This window comes from Typopeltis vanoorti, chromosome 10 (genome assembly GCF_054136105.1).
Source record: "Typopeltis vanoorti isolate ZY-2024b chromosome 10, IOZ_Tvanoo_1.0, whole genome shotgun sequence".
Classification (NCBI taxonomy): domain Eukaryota; kingdom Metazoa; phylum Arthropoda; class Arachnida; order Uropygi; family Thelyphonidae; genus Typopeltis; species Typopeltis vanoorti.
In genome coordinates, this window is record NC_143558.1 from 10,382,635 (window position 1) to 10,405,191 (window position 22,557).

Here is a 22,557-nt window from a genome sequence, read left to right on the forward strand (position 1 = left end):
TCCTCTGTCAAGAAGAAGATATTAACAAAGAACTTCAATTTCTTCTTGCAACCTTTCAGCAAAATGGTTATTCAAAACAAACAGTTAATAAGCTACTATTCAATCCTCTTTACCATATTGAAAATAGAAATAGTGAAAAAGGCTACAATTCCCTACCATATATTCAGTTCCATTTTGTCAAAATTAGTCAAAGTTGTTAAAAAATATAACATCCGAACTTCTTTCACTACTCTACTTAAACTCCGTTCCTTGCTCAGTATGTCCAAGCAAAAACATAATAACCTGAAATATCCCGGCATTTTACCGTATTTGGTGCAACATGCCTTATTTTGGCCAGACAGGAAAATCCATCAAATTACATCTAGACAAACATACAAACATAAAAGAGACATCACATATGACAGAACCAGAGCAAGTGCTCTGTCGAACCACACTCTGAATTCTGCTGATGCTTATGACAAAAACTCTATCATTCATCCAGTCATATGGAACAAATTTGAAATTATCTTTTGACGCTATGATCTGGAAAGAAGAATTGTGGAATCTAAAGAAATTGTCCTCCATCTAGTACATCTGAACAAGAACCTCAGCTATAATCTCTCAGACTGTCATTGTATTGCTGTCATTTTGGCATTCACAATGTTCTCTCACAATGTTTGTTGGTAGTTCCCTCATGTTAGGCACTCAAATGAAATCTTCTAAGAAGATGAAACTAGTTGTGCCTTTTACTTAAAATAGTGTTTCTATTTTTTTTCTCTCGGCTTATAGTCATTAAATCAGTGTCAAAAATATGTCTCTCTCGTGTGTGTGTGTGTGTGTGTGTGTGTGTGTGTGTGTGTGTGTGTGTGTGTGTGTGTGTGTTCGTATACACTATATCTTTTGTACTATAAGACGCACCTTTTTACATAGAGAAATCAAATTAGAATTGGGTGAGTTTTATGGTCTGAAGGTAGGTGATACTGGGTAAATCTTGGATTTCCACATTTTCGATGTGAGCCAAACACGTGTCTCACTGCACGTGTGGGAATCCCTTATTTACATACGAGAACTTTACCAGTCAGTAGTAGTTAGTGGGTGAGCGTATGCAAGTTTGAATGGACAAGACAATTTTATTTGTCTTTTAAAAAATGCGGTGACACGATATATGGTACTGAAGATGCCTAGTTTTTGAAGAGAGTGATAACAATAGTTCAGACCATAATATGAAAAGTGACAGTAACGAGACGAGTAAAGACAAACTGAATGCTACTGGTAAAAGTTATGGTAATAATAAATGAAATTTAAGGTTTATGAATATTTTTATATAATAATATATAATTATAATATAAAATAGTGCTAATAGGGCACTACCAAATACTGTAACATGGTCAGGTCATCATATAATGGTCATACTGCATCGTCCATCGCATGGGTTACCAAGGGACACGTTCGGGTGTTAGGCAGATGGACCCCATTCGAAAAATATGTTACAATCTCCCTTAGACTCCATTCCTCAGCACGCTACTAGAGGAAACTCCATCGATGGGCTTGCTACCTGTTTGGGGAGGTGTTTATGGGCAGCACAAAGAAATGGTTCTGCAAAGGGACGGAAATGGCATCGACAACGGCACCAGACTATGGCTTTAGCAACTAGAACATCTTTTCTCTGACAGAGAAGGAAAAGGAACTGGTCGAGGAAGCCAAGCACTACGAACTAGATTTAGTCAGGCTTTCTTCGACCAAGAGGAAGGCTCTAGATCTGTCGACCTGGATGAGGAGTGGAAGCTCTACTACTTTGGTGTGAACCCGACAATGTCTGCTCAGGCAGGCAGTGAGAAAAGGACACCTTGGTGGAACCAAGAGGTCCAAAAAGCTGTCCAGGCAAAAAAGGAGGCCTACCTAACATGGCTTAGGGTCAGGTCACCTGAGATGCGTTTCTGGTACACTGAGATGTGAAAAGCTGCTGCTGAGGCAGTAAAGACAGCAAAGCAGAGGGCTTGGGAATCCTTTGGAGAAAGATTAGATGCATCCTATGCAAATGCAAACAAGGTATTCTGTTTTTTCCCCTTCGAGGGAGGAAATAGTGCATAGCAAGGGCAATAAAGTCCTCTGATGGTGCACTTTTAACAACCGAGAAGGATATCCTCCACAGATGGAAGGAATACTTTGAGATCCTTCTTGAACTAGGTGGCCCAGCAGCTGTGGACATCGGGCATGGCTGCTGGCGATGATGAACTTCAGCCCAAAATGCTAAAAGCCTTAAATTGAGACGATGTTCTCTGGCTGACTCAAGTGTGTCAGGCTGCTTGGATATCTGGGCAAGCACCAAACAGTGGCAGACAACCATAATAATACCAGTCTTCAAGAAGGGAGACCAGAGAGATTGCATCAACTATCATGGCATCTCTCTGCTCAGCCTGCCTGGGAAAGTGTATGTATGCTAGGTGCTTGAAAAGAAGGTGCAGGAGCATAGTTGAGTAAAAGTTCCAAGAAGAACAATGTGGCTTTCATCCTGGTAGAAGCACAACTGACCAAATCTTCACTTTAAGGCAAGTCTTTGAGAAATCTTGGGAATATGCCAAGAATGTCTACACATGTTTTGTGGACTTGGAGAAGGCATGTAACTGGGTTCCTCAGGATAAGATTTGGCAAGTAGTACAGGAGTGTGGAGTGGATGGCAACTATTAGCTGCCATCAAGTCCCTGTAGGAATGCCCAGAGTTTTGTGTCAAGGTAAAAAACAAAAAGTCTGAACCTTCCACAGTCTCCGCCAAGGGTTTATTCTGTCACTCACCCCTCCTTTTCATAATATTTATGGACTGGATTGATGGGCTCAGCCAAAGCAGTGAGTGTGTCAGAACTGGAAGATTTAGCACTGCACGTCTGCTTTTTACAGATGACCTAGTTCTGCTTAGCTCTGTGGAGCCCATAGTTCTGCTTAGCTAAGCAGAACTATGGGCACCACAGATGACCTCCAGTGGACCCTGGATAGGTTTGTAGCTGTTTTTGCAGAAGCTTGGATGTAGATCTGCATGGTCAAAACAGAAACATTTGTGGTCTCAAGACAACCATCCCAGTACATTCTACATGTGAGTGGAGTCCCACTGATGCAGGTGGAGAAGTTTTAAATACCTTGGATCCATATTCACAAGTGATGGAAAGTGAGACGTAGAGCTAGATACTCGAATTGGCTCAGCAAGCGCAATATTGCGGGAGCTTGGCTATTCAGTAGTATTGAAGCGGGAATTAGGCCAGAAGGCAAAGCTGGCTGTTTTCAATACAGTCTATATCCCCATCCTCGCCTGTGGCCATGAGAGCTGGGTAATAACCGAAAGAATGTGGACACGAATCCAAGCAGCTGAAATGAGGTTCCTTCGACGGGTTTGCGGGGCTGACAAGACTCGATAGTCAGAAGCTCTGCAATTCGGGAAACCCTCGATACTCAATTGCTGCTTCTCTGTGTTGAGAGATCACAGTTACGATGGTATGGGCACCTGGTCAAAATGGCACAAGAGAGGCTCCATCAGCAGGCCCTCTTTGCCAAGCCAGAGGGTGGAAGGCCAAGGACTCGTTGGATAGATTATATCCAAAACCTTGGGTGGACACATTTGGGAATCCCACCAGAACACTTGAGCTTGGTGGCAGAGGATCGTGACCACTGGAAGTCCCTCTTGTAGCTTCTGCCCCCACAACCCAATTAGGAAAGGTGGGTCTTAAAGATGGATGGATGAATGGATATAATTTTTCTAAAAATTGTCTCATAATATAATTACGGTATATATATAATTTGAAATCAAAATATGGTATATGTGTGTGTGTGTATATATATATGTGTGTGTGTGTATATATATATATATATATATATATATATAATTTGAAATCAGTTCTAATTGCATTTGATATTTTCTCTATTATGAAGAGAGTTCACAAATAATAATTTTACAAATAAAATTCTACCAAAAAAATTGCAACTAAGATTATGTTTAAACGTTTCGAAAATGTGCCTGCTCGACATGGAAGTGACATAACATATAGCATGGGTAGCGAAATATGTTCAAAACATTTCCCAGCATGATGTGTTAATGATATTTTTAAATCAGACTTATTACGAAGAAATGTGAGATTGAAAATACTCGTTTATTTTGCTAAACCCATTATACTATTTGGATGTGAAACATGAATGATGAAAAGTACTTTTTGACATTCATAAAATATAATAATGGTATGTCCCTCCCTTACAGTGTTTTTTGCTGTATGTATATTGCAATTAGTCTTGTAATATTTACTATTCACGTCTAACTTCATTTGTAATTTCATTACATATTAATTTAGAATTATCCTTGAATGTTTGAGTAATGCAACATGAAAATCATTAACCTTTTATTTCGTTGATTATGGTAACTTGTTTAATGAATGAAATTGTTGTGCAGCCAAAGAACTGAAACAAGTATTTGAATGCATTTGTAATCTACAGCAAATAATCCCTCTGAAGATGTTCAGATTCTTCCCCATACTTTGGTAGTTCATTCATATAAATCTCCAACTTTTTGTGACTTCTGTGGAGAGATGCTCTTTGGCTTGGTGCGACAAGGACTAAAATGTGAAGGTAAGTGGCTGAAATTTACATATTGGGAATATTTGAATATTTTTTTAATTCTGTTAAATTTTTAGGAATCTCAACATATTAAACCAACATCATCATCAAATTCCTGACATTTATCCTCAAGGGGTGTACAGGATATGATAGTACTACATGAAAAATTTACATCATTACTAACTTCCTATCTACAATTGTCCTCCAAATCAGTCTGTTACTTGTCAAGACTCTAACATTACTAGATCTTATATTTCTATCGTCTAAGGCACTTTGTACCATATCAATCAACCTATATCTTGGTCTTCCTCTGGGTCGTTTTCCTGCCAACCTGGCAGAGAACACTTGTTTTGCTAATCTTTCCTCGCCCATTCTGTTTAAGTGACCATACCACCTGAGATTAGTTCTGCTAACGCATTCCTGGATGCAATGTCAAGTGCTTTCCTAATATCCTCGTTTTTAATATGATATTGCCATTGATGCCATCTGTTCATGCCTCTAATCTTCCTCAGAACTCTCATATCTGCAGTCTCTAGTCTTTGGCCAAGTGTTTTATTCCTGACCCAGCTCTCAGATCCATAAGTTAAAACTGGTTTGAACACTGTCTTGTATACTGCTAATTTAGTGTTCCGACTAATTTCTCTCTTATTCCATATGAATTTATTCAATTGACTTCCCACCATACCAGCTTTGCTGATTCTGTTGTCTATTTCTATATTTAATTTACCATCTTCAGTAAAAATCGTGCCTAAGTAGCTGAAATGTTTTACTTGTTCCACAGGTTCTCCATTCACAACACAGTTGACATTTTCAATGATTCTGCCTATTTTCATTGTCTTTGTCTTTTTATTGCTGACCTTCATACTATATCTATTACAACAGCTATTCAATTTAGTCAGAGAATCTTGCAGACTTGTAGCGGATTTATTTAGAAGTATAACATCATCCGCATAAAGCAAAGAGCTGACATTAACATCTCCAATTTTGATATCAAGTTTAATACCACTTTCCTTCATAATGTGATCCATATAGATAATGAATAACAGAGGGGATAATGTACATCCTTGTCTCACACCAGATTTAACATTAAACCATCTTCCTGTACTTCCTTCAATTCTAACTGCAGACTTACAACTCAAATAAAGACTAAGTATTGCTTGATATAATGCCCCATTGACACCATATAACTGCAGCGTATTGAATAGCTTCTCTCTTGGCACCTTGTCATATGCCTTTTCCAAATCGACAAAACTTAAATACAGATCTTTGTTATATTCCCATGTTTTCTCGACTATTTGTCGTAAAGTGAAGATCTGATCCTGACAGCCTCTATTTGGCCTGAATCCAGCTTGTTCTTCACCAAGCTTTTCTTCCACAATTCTTCTCAACCGTTTCTCAAGTATACTTGCATAGATCTTGCCAGGAACACTCAGTAGGGAAATACGACTGTAATTCTCACATTCAGTTTTATTTCCCTTTTTATATATGGGTACTATGAGAGCTCTACTCCAATCATCGGGAATTCGTCCCTCTGTCTAAGCCTTCTGAACTATACAGTGCAGCCATTGTAAGACTCTTATACCACCATACTTCAGCATTTCTGGTCGAATATCATCTATTCCCACTGCCTTTCCACATTTCAAGCCTTTGATGGCTTTTTCTACTTCAAGTATGGATATGTATTCCTGACTGTATGCCTGTTGAGTATTTTTTACCACTGTGCTCTCACTGGTTGTTTCATTTAGCAATTTTTCGAAGTAATTACTCCATACTTCAAGGATATCTTTTTCTCCCATTTTCATGTCACCATTATCATCTCTAACTCCTTTTACAGCACTCTTTGCTTCATTTCTAAGCTTCTTCAACAACCTCCAGAATATTTTGCCACCTTCTTGATATTTATTTTCTATATTCTTGCCAAAGTCCTCCCATGACTTTTGTTTAGCTAGTTTTACACAGTGTTTAGCATTCTTGCATTTCTATCTGTATTCTCTAAGAGCGCAAGCTGACTTATTTGCCAGGAACTTTTGATGTGCTTTCTTCTTTTCCTTCACTGCCTCTTGAACTTCCTGTGTCCCCCATGGAGTTATGATTTTTCTATCCTTGCAGACAACCTCACCACATGCCTCTCTCTCTCTGGCTGAACCAATCAAGGTTTTCTTCAAGGTTTGCCACTGAATCTCCAAGTTTTGGTTCTTGTTCTCAAACTCTTTCATTTTTTTTCCAATAATCTTTGTGTATTTTAGTCTACAGTTCACATCTGAGAGCTGCTCAACTTTTATTCGCTTTAAAAGTTTCTTACGTGTCATTCTTTTCAATATGAAATTCAATTTTATCCTGCTCAAGACTAAATAGTGATCACTTCCAATTTCAAATCCTCTGTACACTCTGGTGTCCTGCCCCAGGGAGAAAACATCACTATCATCAATAACATAGTCAATGAGACTTTTCTTATTCCTTGCCTCTTCTCTCCATGTAAATTTGTGCACATTTTTATGTTGGAACATGGTGTTAGTAATAACCAGTCCATGTCCTGAGCAGAAATCCAACAGGTATTTGCCATTATTATTAGCTTTGTTCTTTTCTCCAAATTTTCCTGAAACATTTTTGTATGTCTGACAATCACTTCCTACTCTGCTATTTAGATCCCCAACAAGGACCAACTTTTCATTTTTCATTGTGTCAGTAGCTTTCTCTAGAGCCTCAAAAAATTCCTCCACTTCTATCTTAGTAGAGCCTTCTGTGGGACCATAGGCACAAATAAGTCTCATTGAACCAGTTCTCCATTCTGATAATTGCCCACATCACTTTTCTTGAGACTGCCTGCCATTCAAGAAGATTAGCCTCATATTTAATGTTGAATACTATGGCTGCCCCTTCTTTTTCTTGATTGTCATTTCCTGATTATAACATTTTGTAGTTATTGCTCAGAAAGATCTCACCAGTTTTTGTCTTTTTTGTTTCAATTACCCCTATTATGTTGATCTGGTACTTATCTAATTTCTCCGCTAGCTCCATTTCTTTTCCATTCAGGCTTTTTATGTTGGTAGTACCGATCTTTAACTCTGGTGATGTTGAGTTGGGGTGTGCTTTCAGATTTGTTCCAGTAGCTGACTTTTCGCTGTTTGACCTGGTTCCCTGGCGAAAACAACGGGGGCCTTGTTTAACCAGGCGACACCCCAGCCGGCATGAAATTTTGTCATGTTGTACCATCATTTTCTACATTGGTTTAAGCCAATAAGAATACAATTTAGTCGGCTGAATCCCAAATTGCCAGCCCATCCTCGTTCGTTCAGTATCCAGGTAGATAATACCCAACAGGGTGCACCACAAGAAGGTGAGGATAGACATTAGGTCAGAAGGCCCTGGTCGGTTCTCCACATTCCTTTAAAGGCTATGTGGAGGTCTCCTCTCAGTTATACAGCTTTGACCCTCAAGCACCCCTTATTAAACCATAAAAATATAATTGCTCATTTTTTAACATTGTGATATGTTTTTATAAGAAGTCAGAGATACAGAAATTACTTTGTTTCCAGATTGTCCTGATTGTTTTTGAAATGTTTGGGACCATTTAAGCTTTTGTCAGAAACTCTAATATTGAAGTGTCTTGAAATTGTGTTCAATGCATATTGGGAATGTAATAAATAATGCTATCAGAAAGTATAAATATAGAACTGCTATGAAAAATAATCTCAGTTATGAAGATGATCAAAGCAAATTGTTCTAGTAGATGCTTGCAAAATACTGAAATAAAACTGTTTGATTCCAGGGTGGAATTCATTATCATCTTGACTTTGTTTCCTGTAACCAAGATTTGCATTCTCCAAAATAGAATAAAAAATTACTTTAATTAAACTAAGCTTCTCAGTACTGAGATTTTTTATTTCAATATATGTTACTGGTAGTTATATATACAGGGTGGCCCATAAGTCATGAAGGGATTTTAAAATGTGAATAACTAATAATAAAAAAAAAATCTCCAGATTCTGTATTTCATTATAACAAAAAAAAATTAATAAATACATAAAAATTAATTTAATAAAAAAATTATTAAATGTTTGAACTCCTTGACATGTGTCACAAAGGAGTTCGTGACATGAATGGCAGTAGGTAGAAATGGAAAATAACTTACAGAAAATAAACTGGAATAGGTTAAAAAATTTAACTAATTAGGCATTCTAATTACAAGCAGGTTAAATTATAAAGAAACTAGCAAACACAAAATAAATATACTGTGACTTAGAAATGTATGGAAAAATATACATCTCTCCAAAGAACTTTATAAATCAAAGTATGCATATTTCAGTGGCACTACTCATAGTACTGTATGCATAATCAGACATAAAAACAAATCAAGAAGAGCAAAGATTGATAGGCTTTGGAAAAATGTTTAAGGAAAATAAACAAAACAACATGGATTGAAATGAAAACTGATCAGGAAACGAGGAGAATTACACTACCATATTCCAATAATAGCCAGATCAAAGAAAAACAGTCACAATCATATGGATATGCATATGAAAGTTTTGCCCAAATTTTCTAAAACAGAAGGATCAAAGGAAAATACAAAGGAAATGGATGGATAACATCAAGTGTATAAGTGGTCTTAACTGACATGGTACAGTTAGCAAACTAACATATGGTGAAAAGAGTACAGAAGGTATTTTTATATCTGTGTGCCTTAGAAGTACAAAATGTTAGATATGACAACATTGGAGTGCTCGAAAGTAATAGATTGATTTGGAGGAAAATTTTGAGAGGAGATTAATAATAATGTAAACTTAATCATGCTGTCCTGGTTGGCCAAGTGGTTAGCATATATGCTCTCTAGCCAAAAGAGCTGGTTTGAATCCTGCTGTAGGCATGAATGTTTGTGATTGTCTGTGAAAATACTAGTCGTGGTAGTGGACAGTAGATAGTATTGGTGCAGATGATACTGTTCGCTGTAGTTGGTGGATTGAGTGGTGGAGATGGAGAGTTGTAGAGTACGTGCCCTCCCTCGATGAGTCTTTGGACTCCTTGGAAGTGTCATGTAATAATAATTATAATAATAATGGCTCTTATAAAAATTTAAATAATTTGGCTGCAGATAGATTGGATTGGACTGGACTAGAAAGCTGTGGTTCATGGCAGCCTCAATTTGCCTTAGGCAGATGAGGAGGAGGTGCAGGATGATAACTAGCAGTGGAGTTGAAGTTAATGAGATGGTATAGTTCGCCCACCATTTCTAGATCCCTTCTTGGCTTGGTGCCAAGAATAGTCGATTCATGCTGAAGGGGAGAAAGAAATGAAGGATGTACGAATTGGTCGCCAACATACGAAATCACGTGCTTTCTTGTCTGTCGCTGTATTAGTACTAGCTTGATTTTTGTTGTTCTCTTTTTGCATTATTTTTTTATTATTAATTTGTATGATGGATCCAGAGTACAGTCCACAAGTTCTATTGTTACACGTTTCAGTAGTTCTTGCAAAAGAATATTGAATAATGTGCTGACATTCTGCGAAAAAGAATCGTCAGAAGGCCATCTTCTTGTTCCCCTTTCTCAAGTCATAAAACGTGCAAGTGCGGGCGTATCGGGGGCGACTGTTAAAATAATTCGTAGGTAATCAAAAGGTGAAGGTAAGCCAAAATTTAAATCTCCTAAAAAAAAAAAAAAAGCACTAGAGAAAGAAAACCATCGAAACCATAACTTTGAATGATTTTGATGTAGGCGTTATAAGAAGAACTATTCACGAATTTTACGTAGTCGAGAAAAGAGTGCTAACTGTTCCGAAATTGATTCCTGTGCTTAAAGAAAAAATAATTTTCCTTGGAAAAGAGAAACTTTAAGGAAAATACTTCATGAAATCGGATTTTGTTTTAAAAAGTCACAGAATAAAAGGAAACTTATCATGGAGCGAAGTAACATTGTTTTATGTAGAACGCAGTATTTGCACATATTAACACTCTACGTACATTTTTCCAACTGTTATACAAGCAAAATAGTTACACTTTAAAAACAGCAATGTTCATAAAAGAAAAGCTAAATTTTCCGACATGTAATAATAAACAAACTCAGTTTGTTTATTATTACATCCCAGAAGACAGACTGATTACCCTATTATCGGAATGAATTCTCCTTTTTCTGACATGCGCAGAAGTGTCGAGGGACCTCAAATCGGTGGGCGAACTATACAGTTAGTAAACTAACCTTCTGTACTCTTTCATCATATGTTAGTTTACTAACTGTACCATCTCATTAACTTCAACTCCACTACTAGTTATCATCCTGACATCTATGTGCCTTAGAAGCACAAAAGAAGTGCCTTAGAAACATGAAATGTTAGATATGACAATATTGGAGTGCTCAAAAGTAATAGATTGATTTGGAGGAAAATTGTTGATAGGAGATTAATAATAATGAAAACTTAATCATTTAGTGCTGTCATAGTAATCTGAACACCCCTTGGGAGTACACATCAGGATCTGTTATTATTATTATTAATTTCCTAATGTGTACCCTGAAGGGATGGTCAGGTTACTATGACAGCACTACATGATTAAGTCATGTAGTGCTGTCAGTCAAAAGATACATCACGGGAGGCAAACACTGTTGTACACAAATCTCATCAAATCGTGGCTTAAACTCATTCAGTGTATTCACCACAGTGTTAGGCAATGCATTCCACTCACCAGCCACTCTCTATGCAAAGAACCTGCTCTTTATGCTCCTGCTTACACCCTCCTTCCACAGCTTCCAGAGATAACTCCCTTCTCCTATTCTATGAAAAATTGCATTCACATTAACCTCATTGCAACTCTTTCCCAAACTTAATCATATCCCCTCTCTTCTCCTATTCACAAGGTTTTGCAAACTGCATTCCCTCAATGCTGTTGGGCCCATATACGAGAGGTTGGCTGATCAACCTATAGTACTTTAGTGCCGCATATGAGTAGAGGGTTGGAAAAGAAGAAACTTGTTGACATTTGAATTAAAATCCTGTATATTGTATTCCTTGGGAAATACATCAGGGGAAAGACTGTTCCACGGTATAGCAGGAATGAAGGAGGAGGAAAAAAAAAAACTCGTTCTGTGGGTTTCAAGGTGTACCGTGAAAGGATGTTGGGTGGCAGCTGTATGCATTCCAATGGGCTTAGTACAGAGTGGGGAAATTATTGATGCTGTTTTGGATGAACATTTTCCATGGAAATATTTATAGAATATACAAATTGCAGAGACTAAATGTCTATGTGAAAGTGAGAGGAGTGAGTTGGTAAGAGATGGGTCATTTATCAGTCTAATTGCTCTCCTCTGTATTGGGTCAAGCATTTTGAGGGAGCTTTTAGGAGCCCCACTCCAAATGTGAGAACAGTATTCGATAGCTGGGTGGATTTGTGATTTGTATATGGTTAACAGCTTTTTTGAGGTGAAGTAACGTCTTGAGCGAAAGTGAAATCCTAATTTTTTGGAAGCTGAGGATGCAATGGTTGTGATGTGTTTATGCCTGGAGAGGCCTGATGTCAAGGTAATTCTGAGGAGAGAAATCTCATCTTGTCTGGGAATTTGAGTGTTATCAAAAATAATACTGGATGAAAATGGTTCTTTTTTTGTGGGAAATAAGACTGAACTGGGTTTTAGTAGCGTTGAAGTTGACAAGGTTATCTGAGCCCCATTGGAGGATGGCTTGGAGGTCAGAATTAAGGGAAGTTGTGGTTGATGTTCTGTGGGTTGAAGTGAGTTGTGTAGGGTAAGGTTTATCAAATGAAAGGGAGGAGTGCAATGTGCTGTCATCTGCAAAACTGTGTATTGGGTTGGAGGTCAACTGAAGTAGGTCATTGATATAGAAGGAAGAGGGCTGGTGAGAGAACTGAACCTTGTAGGACCCCAGCATTAGTTGGATGGTGAGAAGATAGGGAGCTGTCTACCATCACACAGTGTGCATCTTGACAGAAAGCTGGCAATCCATCTACAGAAGTCCTGAGACAGTCCAAATAATCGAAGTTTGCTTAGTAAGTCTTTTTGCCAGACCCAGTCAAAGACTTTAGAGATATCAAGTTCAACAATTTGGGATTTTCCAAATTTCTCCGTGACATTTGTCCAGTAATGGGTGATATATGAGAGCAGATCACCTGTTGATCGACATCGATGGAATCTGTACTGGTGGTCGCTTAATAGCTGGGTACTTTCAAGATAGAGTAAGAATTGAGAATTGATGATTTTCTCCATCACTTTACATAGGACTGAAGCGAGTGAGATGGCAGCAATTTGTCTTCCTTTTTGGGAATGGGTTGAATATAGGCCAATTTCCAGGCTTTGGGATACATATATACACACACACACACACACCAGTGGATTAAGAGAGTATGTACAGACGTCATAGGATAGGAGTCAGTTCTGCTGCACACCTTCAGGACAATTGGAGGAATGCCATCAGGACCAGGAGCCTTTTTTGTGTCTAATTTAGACAACAGGTTTATGATCTCTTTCTGGCAAAAGGATATGGGGAACATTGTATGTTAGGCAGTTGGAATGGCTGGGGGGCATTTGCCATTGTCAGTTATACATGCACTGGAGGCAAAGTGTTTTTTTTTTTTTTTATATGTTGGGCCCATATACGAGAGATTGACTGATCAACCTATAGTACTTTAGTATCGTATATGGGTAGTGGGATGGGAAAGGAGGAACTTGTTAACATTCGATTTAAAAGCGGTATATTGTATTCCTTGGGAAATACATCAGGGGGAAGACTGTTCCAGAGTACAGTAGTAGCAAGGATGAAGGAGAAGGAAAAGAAACTTGTTCTGTGGGTTTCGAGGTGTACTGTGAAGGGATGTTGGGAGGTGGCTATACGTGTTCCAATGGGTTTAGTACAGAGTGGGGGAATTATTCATGTTATTACAGATGAGCATTTTCCATGAAAATATTTGTAGAATATACAAATTGCAGAGACTAAACGTCTATGTGGAAGTAGGGGGGAGTGAGTCGGTAAGAGATGGATCATTTATCAGTCAAATTACTCTTCTCTGTATTGAGTCAAGCATTCTGAGGGAGCTTTTTGGAGCCCCACTCCAAATGTGAGAACAGTATTCGATAGCTGGGTGGATTTGCAATTTGTATAAGGTTAACAGCTGTTTTGAAGTGAAGTAACGTCTTGAGCGAAAGAGAAAGCCTAGTATTTTGGAAGCTGAGGATGCAATGGTTGTGACGTTTTTATGCCAGGAATGGCCTGATGGCAAGGTAATTCGGAGAAGAGAAATTTCATTTGTCTGGGAATTTGAGTGTTATCAAAAATAATAGTAGGGGAAAAGAAAAATGGTTCTTTTATGTGGGAAATAAGACAGAACTGGGTTTTACTAGCGTTGAAGTAGACAAGGTTATCTGAGCCCCATCGGAGGATGTTTTGAAGGTCTGCATTATTATTATTATTATGGGCAACTCCAAGGAGTCGACAGACTCATCGAGGGAGGCCCTAACATCATGTCAAGAACAACTATTCGACATTCACACAGTATCTATCATACCTCACCTTGAACTCTTGCACGGTCATAGCACCCACAACAGACTCTGGCTGCTTATTCCACTCATTCACCACTCTCCAAGTAAAAAACCTAGCTCTAACACCCCTGCTAACTACATTCTTGCCCAGCTTCCATGTATGACCCCTAGTCCTCCCACCACCAGTTCTGTTATCAAAAATATCTTCTGGATTAATCTTATAGAAACCCTTTAGTAATTTGAATGTCTCAATCATATCACTCCTTTTCTGCCTATCGACCAATTTTTGCAACCCACAAATCTTCAACCTGTTCTCATAAGGTTCATTCCACAGACCTGCTATCATCTTGGTCACTCATCTCTGGATCCTCTCCACCTCCTCCCCATCAAGAAGAAACCCTGGAGCCCATATCTAGGCACAGTAATCTAGATGGGGTCTTATCAAGGCTCGATACAGAGGAACAACAACTTGTTTGTCTCTGCTTGTTTAAGTATTTTTCAGAAGCCAAGTGATTTGATGAGCTGATTTAGCCACTTTTGCAATGTGCCTCCTAAACTTCAATTCCCTATCCACCAACACCCCCAAATCCCTGGCCTCTTCGATCTCCTGTAGTACAGTCCACCAAATGTGATATACTGCTGCTAATCTTTTCACCCCAAAATGCATAACCTTACACTTTGCCACATTAAATTGACATCCATTTTCCCTACCCCAGTCCTCCAAACTATCTAAATCATCCTACAAAATTTTGACATCCTGTGCACTCACAATTGCTCTACCCAACTTTGCATCATCATCAGCAAACAAGTGAACACTTCCTCTCAGATCCTTTCCTATATCATTGATGAACAAATTGAAAAGTAGTGTGCCACAGGGTTCTGTTCTTGGACCACTACTTTTCAATTTGTACCATGTCTCCAACCCTATATCTGGAAGGATATAGGGTTGGAGACATGGATAGGAGGGTGGTAGATGGAGAGAAGCCATCTTTTGGACTCAACTCCTAAATAAACCACTCTCTGGTATCTCTCCATCTACCACCCTCCTATCCATGTCTCCAACCCTATATCCTTCTTGATCTGCTCCAGTTTACTGATTAGAGTTCCATGTGGTATCCTGTCAAAGGCCTTGGCAAGATCCAGTAGAATCACTCTAAATCCATTACCCTTATCCAGTTCAGCCGTCACTGTGTTATAAAATGTGAGCAAGTTACTGAGGCATGATCTACCCTTCACAAAACCATGTTGTCCCCCATACAATATCCCATTTTCATCTATCCAATCCTGTATTCTTTTCTTAACTAATTTCTGCAAGACCTTGACAGTGATTCCTGATATGCTAATCGGTCAGTAATTTACAACAGCAGTCTTGGAACCTCCTTTATGCAGTGGAACTATTTTCCCCCTCCTTCCACCCCCTCGGGACTAACCCAGACCTGAGACTCAAATTAAACAAAATGGTCAAGGGTACTGACAATTCTTTAGCCGCTTCACGTACGTCACGAGCTGGTATACCATCCAATCCCACAGATGTATTGACATTGAGGTTTTGCAATAGACTACACACCTCGACTTCATTCACCACAATTCCTGTATAATCTATTAGTTCATTCATTTCTGCAATGTCACCACCTGGATGATATATTCTTGCCAAGTGCTCACTCAGTAACTCGACTATATCAACTGATTCGGTTACCTCCCTACCATCGGCATTCTTTAAAATCATTCTGCCATATACATTTTTTCTTTTACTTGCAAGATAGCAAAAAAATTAGGCCAATGTTCTTTCATAATTCTTTTTTGCTTTTCTTACCACACTCGTTACCCTTCTGGCCTGCACTTTATACCGTTCATGTGCCTGCCGGTCACCTTTCTCCTTAAATTCCCTCCATAGTTGTTTCTTTTTTTTTGCAGCTCAAGCTTAATAGTGTTATTCATCCATTTAACCCATACTTGATTTATTATTCGGACTCTAGGTATAATCAGCCATTGCTTCATACAAACACTTCTTAACCGCCTCTCATGCACTTTCAACTTCTAGCCCTTGCAGTTGTACATGCCACGTCTCTGAACCAATCAAACTCCTAAGCTTGTCATACTTACCAGCCCAATAATTCCACATGTACCCTGTCTTAATTGTAAATTCCACACCTTTAGCCACCTCCCAAGTCAAGACCTTATGATCACTCTCACGAATTGCTGGCAATGTGGTCATATTAGTTACAGCCATATCCTCAGATGCAATTACTAGGTCAAGCACTCTCTGACCCATAGTTATCCCTTAATAACCGCATAAAATTGAATTCCTTCCTCCCGTGTGTCCTGTACTCACTCCAATCAATGCTACCATAGTTGAAATCTTCCATTATAATTACCCTCCTTCCACTCATTTCTTCTATTTGCTTGTGCATACTATCTCCACCATCTTTTACATCACCTGGTCTATAGCAGCACCCAATTGTATATTTTGTTCTGCTAGCCACAATCTCACTCCAAATGGCCTCAAATGTGCTCTTTTCTCTATCCTGCAATTCAACTTCTATTCTCCTTGGCTGCAGCTCATCAGCTATCATCAACAATACTCCTACCCATTTTATTTTCCCTGTCATTCCTGAACACACTATACCCATCACATTCAATGTGATGGGTATAATGTGCATATCTATGTGCTCATGCATATCTACTACACCCCCTCCCTTAATAAATCTAGTTTCCCTGATTCTACACATCCACTTCATTCAACAACACTTTTTCAAGTCTCCTTACACTGAATCCATTCAAATGCAAACCATCCATCTTATATAGATCCTTTCGCCCATCGAACTCACTCCACATGTCCACAAATTCCACACCACTCGTCATGCATAACCCACGCATAAAGTCATTTGCAATTATGGCCTACCTTCTAAACACTTCACTGTCATACCGCGGCGAAAGACTGGTCATCCTAACTCTCTCACTCTTTTCTTTTGCTACCTCAAACAATTCATTCAGGTCCTCTATCATTTCCATTTTATCTCCTTTCAAATCATTCGTACCTGCCACAACTATCATTTCTTTCACCCTTTCCTCTTGCTCTCTAATAGACTCACTTACGTCCTTGATGGTCGCACCAGGTTGGTACGAGTTTGTCAAATTCTCTACTAACACACCTCGTACTAGCAAATCTCCATATAGCACTCGCTCCTTCATTTTGTTTATGTTCACACTCTTATTTTTCCTATCATTTGTGAACATATAGGCCTGCAACATAGAATCTTATCAAACTCTGTCAGTTCACTTCTTGCTGCTGTTTCACTCAGACACAGTGGCATTGACTTGTGAGCATCGTATTCTTCCAATTTATACCAGCTATTTATATGCATGAATGCCAGGCCAGGATATCGTGCATCATTTGGGTGGATGAAACAAAGTAGTCTTCTGCTGACATGTTCTTGCATGTTTACAGTTCTGGTGGTGGCGTGATGCAGACTGTTATCCACAAAAGAATATGTGTTCCATAAATATATTGTGAGATGAAACGTATTTCATGACTAAAAAAAATTGAGAAATACTCTATGTAGTATCCCATGTTCCTGATATAATTGTGGCATTTTCAATAAGTTTTCAAATCAGAAATATAATAAGGATTTGTATTATTTTTTCATTAGTGTTATTTCTCATCATTAGTATTATTTCTCATTCTAAGATTTCTCGTCTAATCTTTGTTATAAGAATACCATGTGGTATTCTTTCAATGATAGGAATTTAGTAATTATATAAACTTTTCATATAGAACTATCATAGTAAACTATATGCCCTTGATGGTACATATTATTATACATTACCTCTATGTAGTATGGAGAGTTGTGGGAAACGGACCCTAACTTTTATGCACAGGAAACTTATCATACCTCTCCTTAAACTCATTAATTCATTTACTCCATAAACACTGTCCCCTTACTCACATCTAATTCTGGCAATCCATTCACTGCTCTCTCTCTCTCCATGCAAAAAATATAGTCTACATAGTTACTAACCACACTCTTGCACATCTTCCGTAAATGATACCTAGTTCTCTCACTGTTTGTCATGTATTGAAGAATTTTTTCTGCATCAATATTATACCACCTGTCAACTGAACTTTTTAACTTACGCACACACCTTCACCCTATCCTCATAGGAAGCATTCCACAGACCAGTCACCAACTTGGTCGCTTGTCTCTAAATCCTCTCTACCACTACCTGATCCTAAAGAAACCCAGGTGACCAAATCTGTGCAAAATAATTAAGAGGCAGCCAAATCATATCTTTATAAAGAGGGATAGTAACTTCCTTATTTTTACTTGTTAGCATATTTTTCAACATCCAGGTAACTATTTTAAACTTTGAACTATTTTACCAATTTTGCAATATGCCTTCTGAACTTCAGTTCACTCTATACTATTATCCCCAAGTCCCTAGGTTTATCAATTTCCTGTAATCCAATACCATTGATGTGATATACACAATATGTAACCTTTTTATCCTCTTGGCCACAATGCCAATTTATTTAAATTGTCCCACAGGATATCTATATCACCTTTATCAACTATTGCTGTCCCCAGTTTTGCATTATCAGCAAACAACTGAATATCCCCTCTTAAATCTTTCCCTATATCAATGGTATACAAATTAAATAGTAGTGGCCCTAATACAGAACCCTCAGGTACTCCATTAGTCACCATCATCCTACTAGATTTCACGCCACCATATACTATCTGGTTTCTGTCAGCCAGCCCCGTATCGATGCTACTAGATTCTTTCCCATGCCAAGTTTTGTAATAGTTTTCCATGTGGTATTCTGTCACATGCCTTTGCAAATTCCAGCAGTATGATGGTGTAGCTATTTCCTTTATCCATTTCTGCTTTCACTTTATTATAAAATGTAAGAAAATTACTAAGACAGAACCCACCTTTTAGAAAACCATGCTGCCTTCTTCCTTCTACTTGCCACATATCTAAAGAACTCTCTAGGGTTTTTCTTAGCCTGATCTACCAATTTCTGCTCATACTCCACTTTTGTTTTCCTTACTAACTAAGTCACTCTCCTAGCTTGTTCTTTACACTCTTCATGTAACTGATTATTATGATTATTCTTTTTGTACTACCTTCAAAGTACTTTCTTCTTCCAGATTTCATGCTTAAGCCCCTCATTCATCCATTTTACACCTACCTCATTCAGCCTTTTGGCCTTCGGAATACATTCACACATTGATGCTGTTATATATTTCTTTGTCAGTTCTTGAGCAGCGTTTATTTCCTTACTGCCTCAACTCCTCGTTCCATGCTATAGCTTCAAGCTGTCTTCTAAGTTTGTCATGATCACCAGCCTTATAATTCTACATATATGTTTTCCACAGCCCAAGTGATCATTTCATGATCACTCACTAACTGGAGAAAAGTGTTGAAACCCCACTCACAATAAAATCTTGTGATGAAATGATCAGATCTAAAACTCTCGATCCTCGTGTGCCCTCCTCTTTTATGTGCTGCCGGAGATAGTTATTCCCAGAACTCTGGAAATTCATTTTCCTTATTCTCGAATTAATTACTTAATTCATTAATTCAGGATGCTTCCATTTTGAGAATAAATTATACAAGCAGATGAAGGAATGGCTATGCGTCTCCCATTTCCACTACTCTTGGTGACTTGGTGATTTGAACATGATAACTGAATTTCCTGGGGGGAGGGGGGCATGTATATTAGATCAACCAAATCAGATATTACTCAAAAATACTAAAAGTATTTTTGAGTAACACTTGGTATTTTATCAAATAGTTATTCAAGAAGAAAGGAATATATGGTATTGAATATATTTGAAAATGTACAAATGATTTTTACGTGCTGTCAGTTTTTATCCCCCTTCATTTCATGTGTGATTAATGAATCTCACATTTTGGTAGATTTTTCTGTTTGTAATTTGTAATACTCTACTTTAGGATGTGGACTTAACTATCACAAGCGTTGTGCTTACAAGATCCCCAATAATTGTACTCATACTAGACGGAGACGCTCTTCTACATATTTGTATCCACGCAGTCCCACTGATTCTGTTCATCGCACTGCTAGCAGTGGAGCAATATTCACTGATGATGTTTTGGTAAGTGTTATTTATTAAGATATTATTTCATTTAGAAAATGTAGTTCATGAAGGTTTTTTATGCCTTTTTAAATAGTTTTGCATCATTACAATTCAGTTATTTTTATTTTATTTTATCTTATTTTATTATATTATATTTTTTGCTGGTCTGGTTGGCTGAATGGATAGCATACTCACTCTCCAACCAACAGGCTGTAGGTTTGAATTCCACTGTGGCATGGATGTTTGTGAAAGTCTTTAGTGGATGATTTTCATCTCTTGGTACGAGATCACCACCACCCTGCTTATTGTAGAGGCCTGAAGTGGCTTGAAAAATCTTGATGTTTATTATTTAGAGTAATGGAACTGAATTATCTAACCTTAGCCCACTCATAGTATGAAATGTGCAATAGGTTGTCATCTTTTCATGAGTGGAATTCACATGTATGTTACCTTGGGTGGGTTAGAACTTAACTTATGTAATTGAAAAACTCCACTTTCTGAATATTTTTTCGCATGACTTCAGATCCCCAATAAGTAATATGGTAATCTCACACTGAATGATAAAGTTCATCTACCATATAGACATTTACAAACATCTATGTCCACAATGAGATCCGAATCTACAGCCTTCTGGCTAGAGAGCAGAAATGCTATCAGCATCGCCTGCCAAGCCAGTAAGAACTTTGTCAGGAAGATGATTCAAACCAAATTCAGGAATATGATTGAACTGAACTGCAATTATAATTTGTTTTTGGTAATAGCACTTACTATTACCTAAAGTGATACTTACTATTATCTAAAGAACGACTCACTTAAAAATAAGTATGCAACAAAAATTAAAGATTGTTTTGAACACATTAGAGATTTCATTTATAACATGAAATGGAGCCTGATAACAAACTGAAGATAGAAAAAGAATGGAAAAGTTTCACAGAGACAGTTAAAGATGCTACCTATGACTATATCCTCAAGAAGACTTAAAACAGAAGAAAAACATCAATGTATGAAAGTATATTAAATATGCTCAGCAAAGGAAGACAGGCAAAAAAATAAACTAGAGTATAAATCTTTAAACAATATAATAAGAAAAAGCATGCAGAGAGGCCAAAGAAACATTGCTTAATAATAAATAAATGATAATAAAAAAATTGCTTAATAATAAATAATAAATTTCTGCTCTCTACCCAGAAACTCAATATTAGAGTTAAGAAACTCTAGTACTGAGTTTAACAATCTTGAAGGTGGTCCACCAGTACTAAAAGAAGAAATATTAAGAGCTATAGAGCAAATGAAGAAGAAAAGAACCAGATCAAGATGACATTCATACAGAAATGTTAAATGTCCTAGCAGAAAATGGAATAGAAAATTTAAAGAAACGGTTTAACCATGTTTGTGAATGTTGATATGTTCCTAATGAACTCAGGAATTCTGTCTTTATAAACATTCCAAAAAAAAAGGCTGGGGCAATTGAATGTAAAGATTACAGATCAGTAAGCCTAATGAATAATATAATAAAATCACTATTATGAATTATATTGGAGAGAATAAAATCAAAAACAACAAATGAAACAAAGGATGTCCAGAGTGGATTTATGAGAAACAGATGAAGATGAGGGGTACCTTCAATATCATATGATGATCTTGAAATGTTGGTAATAAAAAGAAACTTGGGAATGCAGAAAGACCTTTATCTCTTTTTTATAGATTATAATAAAGCATTTGATAGTATTCACCATAAAAAATGAATAGAAACGTGGATAAAGAAAGAATACACAGAAATGATAAGAGACCAATATCCTATAGATATTGGAACTAAACTGCAAACATAAAAATCAACAATGAATTGTCAGAAACTTTCCAAATGCAGCAAGATGTTAGGCAGGGATGTGTGTGCTTTCTCCTCTTCTGTTCAATCTCTGCAGTGAAGAAATTTTTGAGGGTCTGGAAGAACTGGAAGGAGTAAAAATAGGAGGCAGAAGTATAAATAAACTGTTATGCAGATGATACAGTATTGATTGTTGAGAAAGTGGAAGACCAGCAGAAGTTAACAGAAAAAATAAATACTCTGAGTAAAAAATATAGCCTTACATTAAATAATGAAAAAATAAGTAAAATTAGTTATGATAGTAAGCAGAGAAAAATATATCCAAAAGTTACAGATTAAAGTAGAAAACCAAATTATAGAACAAGTTAAATGCTACATTTATTTAGGTCACTTAATTACACAGGAACTCTTTCAGAAAGAGAATAGAAGAGTTTTATAATATTGATATGAAAGAAGAAACTTAGATAAAAAGTATCAAATAATAACCAAGACCCTAATAAATAATGCAAAAGAGAATGGTGGAATTAACCAAAAGAAGGGTGAAAGAAAATTAGCTGAAGAAACTCTAAACCTTCTCAGA

General features: G+C 37.5%; 1 protein-coding gene across 1 annotated transcript in view; it reads left to right on the plus strand.

The window, feature by feature from the left end:
• The window catches only part of LOC150102169 (serine/threonine-protein kinase D1-like), a 250,179-nt gene that overhangs the window by 45,046 nt on the left and 182,576 nt on the right, over nt 1–22,557 (plus strand). The window contains exons 4-5 of the mRNA XM_090399630.1: nt 4,453–4,584; nt 20,010–20,170. Coding sequence (XP_090255756.1) covers nt 4,453–4,584; nt 20,010–20,170 — 293 coding nt within the window. The remainder of the gene's footprint in view (nt 1–4,452; nt 4,585–20,009; nt 20,171–22,557) is intronic.